Source organism: Saimiri boliviensis, chromosome 12 (genome assembly GCF_048565385.1).
Source record: "Saimiri boliviensis isolate mSaiBol1 chromosome 12, mSaiBol1.pri, whole genome shotgun sequence".
Lineage (NCBI taxonomy): Eukaryota > Metazoa > Chordata > Mammalia > Primates > Cebidae > Saimiri > Saimiri boliviensis.
Window position 1 is genome coordinate 7,180,800 of NC_133460.1, and position 14,476 is coordinate 7,195,275.

General features: G+C 51.7%; 1 protein-coding gene across 2 annotated transcripts in view; it reads right to left on the bottom strand.

Annotated features, from left to right (window-relative positions):
* Positions 1-1,378: 1,378 nt before the first annotated feature.
* Positions 1,379-14,476, bottom strand: part of C12H16orf96 (chromosome 12 C16orf96 homolog) — a 53,693-nt gene continuing 40,595 nt past the window's right edge. Inside the window, exons 11-17 of one of the 2 annotated variants that reach the window (XM_039478341.2) lie at positions 14,156-14,274; positions 12,970-13,032; positions 10,704-10,796; positions 9,531-9,690; positions 9,232-9,331; positions 2,618-2,698; positions 1,379-1,886 (exon numbers count right to left, since the gene is read on the bottom strand). In XM_039478341.2, the coding sequence (XP_039334275.2) occupies positions 1,669-1,886; positions 2,618-2,698; positions 9,232-9,331; positions 9,531-9,690; positions 10,704-10,796; positions 12,970-13,032; positions 14,156-14,274 (834 nt within the window). In that variant the 3' untranslated portion in view covers positions 1,379-1,668. The remainder of the gene's footprint in view (positions 1,887-2,617; positions 2,699-9,231; positions 9,332-9,530; positions 9,691-10,703; positions 10,797-12,969; positions 13,033-14,155; positions 14,275-14,476) is intronic. The other variant, XM_039478340.2, reaches the window with a different exon arrangement.

Here is a 14,476-nt window from a genome sequence, read left to right on the forward strand (position 1 = left end):
GAACCCAGGAGGCGGAGGTTATGGTGAGTTGATACTGCACTATTGCACTCCAGCCTGGGCAACAAGAGCAAAACACTGTCTCAAAAAAAAAAAAAGAAAAAGAAAAAGAAAAAAAAGAAAAGAAAAAGAAAGAAAGAAAAGAAAAAATGAAAAGTGGGGGCTGGGTGCAGTGGCTCATGCCTGTAATCCCAGCATTTTGGGAGGCTGAGGCAGGCGGATCACCTGAGGTCAGGAGTTCAAGACCAGCCTGGCCAATATGGCGAAACCCTGTGTAAAAATATAAATAAATTAATAATAATAAAAAAGTGGAAGATTTTGTTCTGGGTAGAAGTTGCCTAAAATACTCATCTGTGGTATAGGGGTCAGGGTGAGGGCTGGGGCTGCACCAACCAGTGTCCCCCAAAGCAGTTTAGGCAGGTGTCAACTCGGGTCAGGAGGGGCTTAGCTTCATTTGAACACAGTCCTTGGAGAAAGAAAAGAGCAGTCAGCGTAGGGGGTGGTGGGTCACAATGAGCTGGTCCAGGGATCTTGGGGACAATAAGAACAGAGCAGCCATGCAGTGTCCCCAGACTCTCATGGCCACTGAGTCTGGGGAGAGCCTGGAGCCCCAAGCCCCCCACCCCACACAGCAAAAAGAGAGTGAATGGGGACCCCCCCTCCAGCTTCCTCCTGGCAGCTCCCCACCAGCCCTTTAACCCCCCGATGCCACCCCAGGGATCCAGCAGATGCTGGGGGCCATGCAGGGGGGTCAAGCTTCACCCTGCATAGGGACGTTGTTTTAGTCTCTGCAATGGGCTAGAACCGTCAATAGTACAGAAGGAGAGGGCAAAGCTGGACAGCACTAGGGGTGAGAAAGGGAAGAGGGAGCAGGATTGAAAGGGAGAAAATTGAAGGGAAAGACAGGCAAACCATCAGAAGGGGAAGAAATGATGCCAGAAGCATCACAGGGTATCGGGGCCTGGGGGGAGCCCTCTATTCTGCATGCCAAGGCCCGTCCCTGAATTGCCACAGCGAGATGGTGTGACCTCACAGTTGGCTCTTTTCCCACCAAACGCATGGGTGGTAAGCACAGAACCAGAAAGACTTGAAACAGGCCAGTGGCACCCAGCCCTGGATGGGATGGCCACCTCGGAATATCCCATGGGTGCTGCAACAGCTTCCTCATGGATCAGCCAAGAGGCTAATATAAACAATCGGATTTTGAAAAAAAAAAAATCCAATTCATAATTAGTTACTGGTAGAAATAACATGAAATCAGAAGAATGTTCACAGCCCAATCTGGTTCCTGTGGGGAAATTGGTCTTGGAAAGAATGGCCAGCAAATGAAATCCACAGTGATTGGAACTGATTCTATCTAATGAAATCATTCAGCAACTAAAAAGGAAAAGCGTTTTTAAAACCACTTGGAGTTATATTGAAAATGGATCAAGGAATTCGGTTGGCTTCTGTGTTTGCATGGCAATGTAGAATAAGAACATGAACTGTGTTGTTTGTATTTATATGCGCACGCAGGATAAAACAGCCACTGGGTCAACGTGGGGGTCCCCTACACAGGTCCCTTCCCTATACCCAGGGCCCCAGCACCCTTTCTGGGCCAGGCTCAAGACTCTGGGTCTCAGCCGGAGACAAGGAGGGGACCTGGTGGTGGGGGCCACAGGGGGGTGGGGCTCACAGGTTGGCGGGCTCCTCATGGGGCTTCCTGCTGACTCGGGACTCGATATGTGGAGCTCTTGAAAGTCTGGTGGGCCCTGGAGCCTGCTGGGGGTCCGTCAGGGGCGGAATCAGTGGTGGCAGCAGTGGCAGAGGTGGCAGGGAAGGTGGCCGAGCTGGCATCGTCGGGTGAGGGCCTGAGGCAGATGAGCGGGCACTGGTGTGGGGGCGCAGGGCTGGGAGGGGCAGGAGAAACCCGAGATGTGTGCCAAAAACCTTCTCGGGAGACACTAGCCTGACAGGGGCATACCCACTAAGGAGAAGCCTAGGACTAGAAGCGCTATACAGACCATGGCCGGCTGGGTACCATACCTCGCCTGGGCCCTGGGCCCCCTCAACGTCCTGAGCAGGTAACCCAAGATAAATGACACCACAAATGTTTCCTTAAGTGGAGCAGATCCCCTGGAGAGAACATGGAGCTTGGAGTCCACAGATCTGGGCTCAGCTCCCTGCTCACCAGCTCTGTGACCTTGGGCCACAGCTCAAGGTGACTGAACCTCCACTCCCTCCTCTGTGAAATGGGAGAACAGTGCCTACCTCACAGGAGTTGGGATGAGGTTCAGATGAGTCAAGGGAGAAACTGCCTTGTAAACTGTAAAGGGCCCTCAGATGCCTGGCACATGTTGATTCAAACAAGAGGAGCTCAGCTCCTTCCAACCTCAGTTCCCTTGTACCCCCCCTGCAGCTGGGTGGACGCTGGGGACAGATGCCTGGGCACTGGGGATGGCACTAGGGCCAAGAAGCATATCTGAAGTGCAATGGGCAGGCAGAGCAGGCAGGAGGTGGAGGAGGTGGAGGAGGTGGACAGGAGAGCCCAGGCAGGGTGTGGGGGATGGGGTGAGACAAGGAGGGACCAGAGACCCTTCCAGAATCACAGCTGAGCCTGGGCTGGGGGCCAGGTACTCACGGGGGCAGACGGCACCAAATAGGGAGCTGGAGTGCACACGGTCATACAGGCTTTGTGACGGGGGACACGGAGCCTTCACAGCTTAGCAGAAAAGAAAAGAAGGGACAGAAGTGAGCAGCCCACGGGCCTGTGTCAGGCCAATCCTAGCACCAGCCACGCTTCTCCCTCTGCTGGGACCAGCCCAGTTTCCCAGGCCCCCGGTACATTCCTTTAGGGAACAATGTTCCTCCCTCCTTGCCCTTTTTTTTTTTCTTGAGGCAGGGCCTCATTCTATCGCCCAAGCTGGAAGGCACTGTAGCCTCAAACTCCTGGGCTCAAGCAATCCTCCTGCTTCAGCCGCCTGAGTAGCAGGCATACGCCACCACTCCTGGTTAATTTTTAAAAATTTTCTTAGGGAGGAGGTCTCACTATGTTGCCCAGGCTAGTCTTGAACTCCTGGGCTCAAGCAATCCTCCCATCTTGACCTCCTGAAGTGCTGAGATTATAGGTGTGAACCATTGTGCCCAGACTTCCTTGCCTTCTTGAGAGCAGCTCGAGGATAAGATAGAAAAGAAGCCTCTTTGAAAGTAACTCTGCCGGGTGTGGTGGCTCATCTGTAATCCCAGAACTTTGGGAGGCTGAGGCGGGCGGATCATGAGGTCAGGAGTTCGAGACCAGCCTGACCAACATGGTAAAACCTGATCTCTACTAAAAATATGAAAATTAGCTGGGCATGGTGCCACACACCTGTAATCCCAGCTACTCAGGAGGCTGAGGCAGGAGAATCCCTTGAACCTGGGAGGCGGAGGTTGCAGTGAGCCGAGTGTGTACCATTGTACTCCAGCCTAGGCAACAGAGTAAGACCCCATCTCAAAAAAAAAAAAAAAGAAAGTAATTCTAGGCCAAGGAGTGCAACTTGATTTCAGCACAGTAAGACATAGGTGAACTGCTGGCACGGCTATTTATGGTTTACCTATCCCACTGGGGTCCACAGCACCCAAATGCCCACCTCCATCTTCCTGTCCTTCACCTTTTTTTTTTTTTTTTGGCATTATTTGAAGTAAAATCTATGCTAGGTAAAATTAACCAGTTTAAATTGCACAATTCAGCCGGGTACGGTGGCTCACGCCTGTAATCCCAGCACTTTGGAAGGCTAAGGCAGGCAGATTACCTGAGGTCAGGAGTTTGAGACCAGCCTGGCCAACATGGAGAAACCCCATCTCCACTAAATATACAAAATTAGCCAGGTGTGGTGATGCATACCTGTAATCCCAGCTACTCGGGAGTCTGAGGCAGGAGAATTGCTTGAACCCAGGAGGCGGAGGTTGCAGTGAGCTGAGATTGCACCATCGCACTCCAGCCTGGGCCACAAGACCTTAACTCCATGTCGAAAATTTTTTTTTTTTTTTTTTTTTTTTTTGAGACGGAGTTTCGCTCTTGCTACCCAGGCTGGAGTGCAATGGCGCGATCTCGGCTCACCGCAACCTCCGCCTCCTGGGCTCAGGCAATTCTCCCGCCTCAGCCTCCTGAGTAGCTGGGATTACAGGCATGCGCCACCATGCCCAGCTAATTTTTTGTATTTTTGGTAGAGACGGGGTTTCACCATGTTGACCAGGATGGTCTCGATCTCTTGACCTCGTGATCCACCTGCCTCGGCCTCCCAAAGTGCTGGGATTACAGGCTTGAGCCACCGCGCCCGGCGAAAAAAAATTTTTTTAAGGTGCACAATGCAGAGGCATTTAGGACACAGACAGCATTGTACACCACTGATACCTTCTTCTGAAACATTCTCATCACCTCAAAAGGGGCCCTGTCCCCATAAAGCAGTCACTGTCACTTCCCCCACCCCAAACCCCAGTCCCTGGAAATCACCAGTTTTCCTTCTGTCTATAGATTTGTCTATTCTGGACATTCCTTTCTGTTTGTTGTTGTTGTTGGTTTTTTAAATTGAGTTTTTTTTTAAATTTCTTTTATTTTTGAGTCTGAGTCTTACTCTGTTACCAAAGCTGGAGTGCAGTGGCACGATCTTGGCTTACTGCAACCTCTACCTCCTGGGCTCAAGTGATTCTCCTGCCTCAGCCTCCCAAGTAGCTGGGACTACAGGCATGCACCACCATGCCTGGCTAATTTCTGTATTTTTTGTAGAGATGGGGTTTCACCATATTGGACAGGCTGGTCTAGAACTCCTAACCTTGTGATCCACCCGCCTCGGCCTCCCAACATGCTGGGATTACAAGTGTGAGCCACTGAACCTGGACTCTTTCTTTTTATTGAGATCAAGTCTCATTCGTTTGCCCAGGCTGCAGTACAGCGTTGCAATCTGGGCTCACTGCAGCCTGGACCTCTTGGACTTAAGTGATTCTCCCATCTCAGCTCCCCCAAGTAGCTGGGACTACAGGGCACCTCACCATGTCCAGCTAATTTTATTTTATTTTTGAGATGGAGTCTTGCTCTGTCACCAGGCTGGAGTGCAGTGGCATGATCTTGGCACACTACAACCTCTGCCTCCTTGGTTCAAGTGATTTCCTGCCTCAGCCAAGTAGCTGAGACTACAGGCACCACCACACCTAGCTAATTTTGCATTTTTAGTAGCGACGGGGTTTAATCATGTTGGCCAAGATGGTCTCAATCTCTTGACCTCATGATCTGCCCACGTTGGCCTCTCAAAGTGCTCAGATTATAGGCGTGAGCCACCTTGCCTGGCCTAATTTTTGTATTTTTTGTAAAGGTGGGGTTTCACCATGTTGCCCAGGTTGATCTTGAACTTCTGAGCTCAAGTGGTTTTCCAGCTTCAGCTTCCCAAAGTGCTAGGATTACATGTGTGAGCCACTGTACTTGGCTTTGAGTCTGTTTTGAGTTAGAAAGTTCTTTTGGGGAGATAAGTGAGTGACAAAAGCCACGGACAGGTTTCCAATTGATTTCTAATACAGAAGGGGCCTGATTTACAGTGACTTAACTTACCACTTTTCAGCTTTAAGATGGTAAATCCATCATTATTTCAGTGTAATATATAGTAGTCAATAAGTCACATGAGAATGGGCACAGTGGCTCACACCTGTAATCCCAGCACTTTGGTAGATCAAGGTGGGCAGATCACCTGAGCTCAGGAGTTTGAGACCAGCCTGACCAACATGGCAAAACCCTATCTCTACTAAAAATATAAAAATTGTGGGGCATGGTGGTGCATGCCTATAATCCCAGCTACTTAGGAACTGAGACAGGAGAAGCGCTTGCACCCAGTAGGCAGAGGTTGTGGTGAGCCGAGATTGTGCCATTGCACTCCAGCCTGGGTACTCTGACTTTATCAGGACACAGCCCCATCATCAGTTGAGGAGCATCTGTACTATCAGATTTTGTCACCTCCAAGCAAGATAAAGCCACTGAGGGTCGGGCGAGGTGGCTCACACCTGTAATCCCACTTTGGGAGGCTGAGGCACATGGATCACTTGAGGTGAGGTCAGGAGTTCAAGACCAGCAGGGCCAACACGGTGAAACCCCATCCCTACTACAAAAACAAAATTAGCTGGGCATGGTGGTGTGTGCCAGTAGTCTCAGCTACTCAGGAGGCTGAGGTAGGAGAATCGCCTGAACCTGGGAGGTGGAGGCTGCAGTGAACCGAGATCACGCCACTGCACTCCAGCCTAGTCAACAAGAGTGAAACTCTGTCTCAAAAAAAAAAAAAAGATAAAGCAGTTGATACTATCATGATTCAAGTCCTGGTTTGCTGTGTGGGTCTTGAGAATGAATGAGCCATGGAGGAAAGCACCCCCCCGCCCCCGCCCAGGCTACCAGCCTTGGGGAGGTCAGTGGATGAGCGGGGACAGGACTGGTCTATCAGACGTACAATACATCTGCCCTGGCCCCCAGCAAGCAGCCCTCAGCTGATCATTTGTGAAACTCTTGGCAGGTTGTTGCAGGGTGGAGGAGGTGGGGGAGGGCCTGGCGCAAAGTCAGGGTTCATGGAATATTAAATATTAGCCACTGTTGTGATCCTGCCTGGTGATCCCTGACGCCCAGCCTGAGCTCTCCCAGCAAATAGCAGGCAGGAGGCAGGGCCTGGAATGGCCAGTCCTCGCCAGGAGAAGCCACATCCCCTGACCCAGGATAATGCAGGGTTTGAGACGGTGTCCGGTCCCCCTGGAAACAGGGTGTGTTGAATGGTGCTCTAGAAAGATACATCTCATAGAAGTTGTGAATGTAACCTTATTTGGAAAAAGGGTCTTTGCAGGTATAATTAGGTTAAGGATCTTGAGATGAGATCATCCTGGGTTAAGTTGGGCACAAATCCAAAGACAAATGTCATTACGGGGGACACAGGAGAGAACACACAGAGGAGAAGACCACATGTGGACAGAGCATGCCAGGGAGTGCCAGCGGCCCCAGAAGCTGGAAGAGGCAGGGAGGGACCCTCCCCTCAAGGCTTTGGAGGGAGCACAGCCCTGCTGACCCCTTAATTTAGGATTTCCAGCCTCCATAACAGAGGGAGAATCAACTCCAGCTATATTTTGCTGTTGTTGGCTTTGTTTTTGCTTGCTTTTGTTCTGTTCTGGTTTTTTTTTTTTTTTTTTGAGACGGAGTTTCGCTCTTATTACCCAGGCTGGAGTGCAATGGCGCGATCTTGGCTCACCGCAACCTCCGCCTCCTGGGTTCAGGCAATTCTCCTGCCTCAGCCTCCTGAGTAGCTGAGATTACAGGCACACACCACCATGCCCAGCTAATTTTTTTGTATTTTTAGTAGAGATGGGGTTTCACCATGTTGACCAGGATGGTCTCGATCTCTTGACCTCGTGATCCACCCGCCTCGGCCTCCCAAAGTGCTGGGATTACAGGCTTGAGCCACCGCGCCCGGCTTGTTCTGGTTTTTTTTTAGACAGGGTCAGGCTCTGTCACCCAGGCTGGAGTGCAGTGATGAGATCATGGCTCATTGCAGCCTCAAATTCCTGGGCTCAAGTGATTCTCCTTCCTCAGCCTCCTGAGTAGCTGGCACTACAGGCTGGAACTTCAGCTATTTTAAGCCACCCAGCTTGTAATTTTTCTTGGCAGCCCCAGGAGACTAATGTAGCATGCCTCCTTCTTTGCCCAGCATGTAGATGAAACAGTCCACCCTCCTTTCTTCCACATTTGGTGTTTAGTTCTCGAGTCAATAGAGGCACAGCGTTGGGGAGAAAGAATTTCTGCGGGTGAGCTGGATGCCATAGCTCATACCTGTGCTCCTAGCACTTTGGGAGGCCAAGGTGGGTGGAACACTTGAGGTCAGAAGATAGAGACCAGACTGACCAACATGGTGAAACCCTATCTCTAGTAAAAAATACAAAAAATTGGCTGGGCACGGTGGCTCACACATATGATCCCAGCACTTTGGGAGGCTGAGGCAGGCGGATCATGAGGTCAGGATATTGAGATCATCCTGGCCATGGTGAAACTCCATCTCTACTAAAATACAAAAAATTAGATGGGCGTGGTGGCGTGTGCCTGCAGTCCCAGCTACTCAGGAGGCTGAGGCAAGGGAATCGCTTGAATCTAGGAGACGGAGATTGTAGTAGGCCGAGATTGTGCCACTGCACTCCAATGTGGCGAAAGAGCAAGACTCCATCTCAAAAAAAAAAAAAAAAAAAAAAAAATTAGCCAGACACAATGGTGGGCAACTATAATCCCAGCTGCTTGGAAGGCTGAGGTAGGAGAATCTCATGAACTTGAGAGGTGGAGGATGCAATGAACTGAGATCACGCCACTGCACTCCAGCCTGGGCAACAGAGTAAGACTTCATCTCAAAAAACAAACAAACAGAAAGAATTTCTGCAGGTGGAGTTCAGCCCCCAGCCATCTTGTGGCTCCAGGACCACTCCCAACGGGAAAGTATGTGGCTCCCACCTAGGGGCAAAATTTAGAACTCCTCTTCCCCAAGGGTAAAGAAGGCTCCCCTTTTGTCCTTCAAATCTAGTAATGAACTGCAGAGTCTTGGGGTCCCAGAAGGAGCTGGCCAGAGCCAGGCCACAGCACTGCAGCGACCACAACGACTGATTCGGGATGTGCACAGGTCTGGGTCTCCTGCTGGCCCAACCCTTGCCTGTGATATCAACACACAGCCTCTGTGGTCTGATCCAAGGATCCTCCTAGTCACCCCACTGCTCCACCACAGTCTCCGCCCTCCAGGGAAACTTGGTATCCCGAGTTCCTGCCTGTGTCTGGCTTCCACCCAGCACAGGGCCCTTGCACCTACCATCCTGCCACAAGACCACTCTCCTCTTACCCAGCTCCAATGAACTCCTAGTCCCTCTTCAAGGGCTTCAGGGCAGCTGTCCAGTCCCTCCTCCTTGGTGTCCTTTGGCACCAGCCTAGCACCCTCCCTTGCCCATCGTCCTTCATCACAGGCCATGGTCCTGTGGCCACAGCCCTCCCTCAGGTCAGCTGTTGATCTCTGGGACAGCAGATCCTCCCTCCTGCAGTCTCCCTCTCCCATTGCAAAGACCAGGTGTCCTGGGTGCCTGCTGTGACCCAAGTTTTGTGATTGATAGTGTGAGGGCTCCCCGGTCAGGGACAGTGCTGGCTCTGGGCCCCACCTGAACCCTCTCACCCTGCCCAGCAGAACCAGGGCCCCAGGCAGGGGTGCCCCACGGAACCTGACTCCCCCTCACCTGCCAGCTCCTTTGCGATGGCCGAGGCCTGAGTCCCCCTCTGGCTATTCATGCGGCCTTTGTATAGGATCCCATCCACACCGAGGATATCCACCTCGACCTGTTGGATGCCCCAGATCCAAGGTCAGCGAGCTCCCATCCGGTTTGCCCCCCAACTTTAGTGCATGCAGAGGCCCAGAAGACAGAGCGCAGCCTCCACTCGGGTTGCCCACCACCCACCGCCCGGGGCCTGGTCCCACACCTGGGGGTGGGGTGCGCTGACATCCACCCTCTGAGAAGGAGGCTCTGGCCAGACTCACGCTGTCATAGTCGATCACGTGGGGATCCCCATAGGGATAAAGCGTTGACAGGTTGCAGGACTTGCACTTGAAGCTGGTGTCATTTTGGGGGCCATCACCCCAGTCCTGCTGAACATCCTCCTGGATGCCGAGGTCCTGGAACTGTAGCTGCTGCTGTTCCCTGGGGCAGGACGGTGGGTCAGCAGCGACCTGGAGACCCTGCACCCCAGAGCTCCCCAGGATGGACCTCAAGGGCCTGGCTAGCATTGAGGGAAGACCAGCATTTCTCTCAGCTTGCGTTTGGGTGGCACAGCCAGGCAGGCCTGGGGCTTGGCGGGTGGATACGGATGCACTCAGTGAGGCAGAGGAATTGAAGTGAGTCCTGCATTTTCCTAGCCCTTTAGACACCCGGCCTGAAGAGCTCGCCCTTCTAATCTCTTGATCTCAAGGAGCCAGGAAAGGAGGGTGCAGGCCCGTCCCCACCTCCCTCCTCTTCCCATGATTGTGGTGACTCTTTACCGGCTCTTCCCCCACCTGGCCAGATGTCCCCACAGCAGTGATGGAGGTCAGGAAAACCCACAGAGCTGTGGGAAGTCAAGAGGTTGAGGGGTCGGGCTGGGACCCAGGGAGCCAGCTGGGTGTGGTGGACACCTGAGGGTTTAGACGTCAGCCCTGCCACTTGCTAGCAGTGACCTCAGGCAGATCACTGAAGTTCTCTGAGCCTCAGTTTCTTCAACTGTGACATGGGATAGTAATAGGATACAGCTCAGAGGGCAACTTTGAGGACACAAAAAGGCCAGGTGAGCCCCAGCACTTGGCACAGTGCCTACTGGGGTATTTCCCCAAGGATCGGTATTTCCCCAAGGATCCCCCATCATCACCGATTTCCTCCACCAAGAAACAGGGACACGGGCATAGGAATCCTAGCTCACAGCAGGTTGTGGAATTTCAGTGAGAAACCCTCTTACAGTTCTTGGCCCACAATAGATGCCCAGGAAATATGTCAGTTCCTCCCTCCGTGGTCATCTCGTGGGCCTGTCTGCCGCCCTAGCCACCTCTCAGACTGCCCCTCTTTCGAAGGGCTGGCCATATCTGAAACAATCTTTGGTTCCTGGGCCTGGAGGATGTGTCTTTGCAGGAACAGTGTTCCCAGGCTTCGGAGTGACCTCCATGCGGGGCACCCACCCTGCTCACCTCATCTGTTGCCTCTGCAAGTACTCATAGCTGTTGGCGCTGGCTGGCCGCAGCCGGGACAGCAGGTGTGCTTTGCGGATGGTGATCAGGTGTCTGTAGGAGGACAAGGGCTCTGCAGGGGCTGTGCGAGGCGCGCCAAGCCAGCAAAGGGCTCGGCTCCCACTCCTCCAGGAAGCCTTCCCAGAGGGAGGAAGGAGGTGCAGCCTCAGGTCACCAACCTCAAATGCTAGAAGCGTTCACAGCACAGAAGTAGAAGGCCCCCCACCCCTACCTCAAGGGGCATCTCAGGAGCTCTGATCATCACAGTAAGACACAAAAAACAATTGTTCTATTTACAAAAGTAAAAACCAGGCCGGGCACAGTGGCATACACCAGTAATACCCGAACTTCGGGAGGCTGAGTTGAACAGATCACTTGAGGTCAGGAGTTCAAGACCAGCCTTGGCAACATGGAGGAATCCCATCTCTACTAAAAATACAAAAATTAGCTGGGTGTGGCAGTGCATGCCTGTAATCCCAGGTACTTGGGAAGCTGAGGCGGGAGGATCACCTGATTGGCAGCTACAGTGAGCCGTGACTGTGCTACTGTACTCCAGCCTGAGTGACAGAGGGATACCTAGTCTCAAATAGTAAAAATAATAATAATAAAAGTGAAAAGCAGAATAAGATAAATCCTAGAAATAGGATGCAGATTGGTGGTTGCCGGGGCTGGAGGCAGGAAGGACAGGGAGACACAGCTTCATGAGTTGAAGTTTCCTTTTGAGGGACTGAAAATGCCACAGCAGTAGAGAGAGGTGATGCCTGTACCCTCTGTGAATGTACCAAATGCCCCTAACTACTTGTTTTAAAATAGTTAATTTTATGTCACGTGTAATTTGCCTTAATAAAGAAATATAAATAAAGTAAACATAATAGTCTTCCTGGGGAGCTAGAACTGTTTTATCTTTTTATTTTTTTGAGATGAAGTCTCTTCTGTCATCAGTCTGGAGTGCAATGGCATAATCTCAGCTCAAGGCAACCTCCACCTCCCAGGTTCAAGTGATTCTTCTGCCTCAGTATCCTGAGTAGCTAGGATATAAACTGGTTTTTGTTTTGTTTTGTTCTGTTTTTCTGAGATGGAGTCAGACTCTCACCCAGGCTGGAGTGCAGGGGTGTGATCTCAGCTCACTGCAATGTCTGACTACCAGGTTGAAGCAATTCTCTGCCTCTGCCTCTCCAATACCTGTAATTACAAGCGCCTGCCACCATGCCTGGCTAATTTTTTGTATCTTTAGTAAAGACGGGGTTTCACCATGTTGGTCAGGCTTGTCTTGAACTCCTGACCTCGTGATCAACCCACCTCGGCCTCCCAAAGTGCTGGGACTACAGGCGTGAGCCACTACACCCAGCCAATAGAAACTGTACTGTAAACTGTAATACATATATATATATATGTATGTGTATATATATATATATATATATATATATATTTTTTTTTTTTTTTAAGACAGGGTCTCTCACTGTTACCCAGGCTGGAGTGCAGTCGTATTATCTCGGCTCACTGCAATTTCCACCTCCTGGGTTCAAGCAATAAGCAATTGTCCTGCCTCAGCCTACCAAGTGGCTGGGATTACCAAGCGCATGCCACCATGCCCGGCTAATTTTTGCATTTTTAGTAGAGACAACATTTCACCATATTGGCCAGGCTGGTCTTGAACTCCTGACCTTAGATGATCCACTCTCCTCAGCCTCCCAAAGTGTTGGGATTATAGGCATGAGCCACCATGCCCAGTCTTGTTATATATATATGAGATATGAGGTCTCACTGTCACTCAGGCTGGACTGCAGAGGTACAATCCTAGCTCACTCCAGCCTCGAACTTCTTGGCTGAAGCCATCCTCCCCCATCAGCCTCCTGAGTAGCTGGGACTACAGGTAGGCATCACCATATAAGGCCACATATTTGAATATTTTTTGATGGCTATAGAATAGCCATCTGGAAGGCTGGGGAAGCCTGTATATGAATGTGGATACACAAGACACATACAGAACAAGTCCGTGTACGTGGACGTGCATGGACTTGACGGTGCAGAACAGTGTATGTAGATGTGTAGACACTAGTGCATACAGAATGGTGCACGTGGATGTGTATGGACTTGACTGGAGAACATTGTACATGGATGTGTAGACACAGCGGGCATGGAACGGTGCATGTGGATATGCATGGAGCGGACATCTATCCACCCCACAAGGCCCAAGGGCCAGGGCACTCTGGGCGGTGGTACTCACGGGCCAGTCATCATCTCCACGGGCCGGTCACAGGATATGCACTTGACGCGCTCGAACAGCTTCCTGAAAGGCACATGGTCATCAGCCACTGCCCCTGCTGGGCCCAGGCGATGTGCCAGATGCTGCAGCTAGCTGGGGTCCCAGGGCTGCACCCCTCCTGCCAGCACCTGGCCCTGAGGTTCCCAACCACCCCTGTGGTTTCTCTGCCACCCCAAACACAAGGGATGGTCTCTTTTTTTTTGAGACAGAGTCTTGCTTTGTAACCCAGGCTGCAGTGCAATGGGGCAATCTCGGCTTACTGCAACCTTTACCCGCCGGGTTCAAGCAATTCTGCCTCAGCCTTCCAAGTAGCTGGGACTACAGTCATGTGCCCCCATACCCAGCTAATTTTTCTTGTATTTTTAGTAGAAACAGAGTTTCACCACATTGTCTAGGCTGGTCTCAACCTCCTGAACTCAGGTGATCTGCCCGCCTCAACCTCCCAAAGTGCTGGGATTACAGACATGAGCCACCTTGCCCAGTCTAAGGGATGGCCTTTAGAACTGTGTGAGGGGTGTGGGCCAGGCACAATGGCTCACGCCTGTAATCCCAGCACTTTGGGAGGCCAAGGCAGGCAGATCACCTGAGGTCAGGAGTTCCAGAGTAGCCTGACCAATGTGGTGAAACCCGTCTCCACTAAATATAAAAAATTAGCTGGGCGTGGTGGTGTACACCTGTAATCCCAGCTACTTGGGAGGCTAAGGTAGAATTGCTTCAACCCGGGAGGTGGAGGTTGCAGTGAGCCAAGATTGTGCCATTGCACTCCAGCCTGGGCAAAAAGAGCGAAACTCCATCTCAAAAACAACAACAACAACAAACTGTGTGGAGTGGTCTGAGTACAGGAGCCCCACAAATATTTGGTTCTTCTGCCTGAGGCACTGTTTGAGTTGGGGTCAGGGGTCCCGGATCTGCCCAGGTCCCCTTCCCCGTCTGAGCCTTGGTTTCCCAATTGGCGGGAATTGGAGCCCCCTCTGCCAGCTCAGGCCAGAGTTCCCCTCCTCTGTGCTCTAAGCCACAGCCCAGCCACCATCCCCTCATCCACAGGTGTGGAATCTTTCCTCCCAGAGCCCCTGGGATTCCCCTCCTGTGTCTCCCACAGCCTGGGCAGCAGTACCCCTACCAGGAGGGGCTCGGGGCAGGCCCTCACTTCCTAAAGCCGGCAGCACTGTCAGGGTCCAATCTTAAGCCCTCAATCAGCAGCTTCCGGACTATTTTCCAGACCTCTTCCATTTCTTTCTTCAAGGGATCCAGATCACTGTGGACTAGCTGCCAATAGCCAAGAGGAAGAAAAGAAAGAATAGTCAGTGAATTCACACCCTGCCCCCTTCCAGAAGAGGGGCTGCAGCAACTTGGGAAGTTACAGCGTATAACAAAATTCAACCAAAACAGGGAGTCCAGGAAAGGGAACATGACCCAGATCTAGTGCAGGCTCAGACCTCTACTAGATGCTATGGGTAGAAGGGAGCTG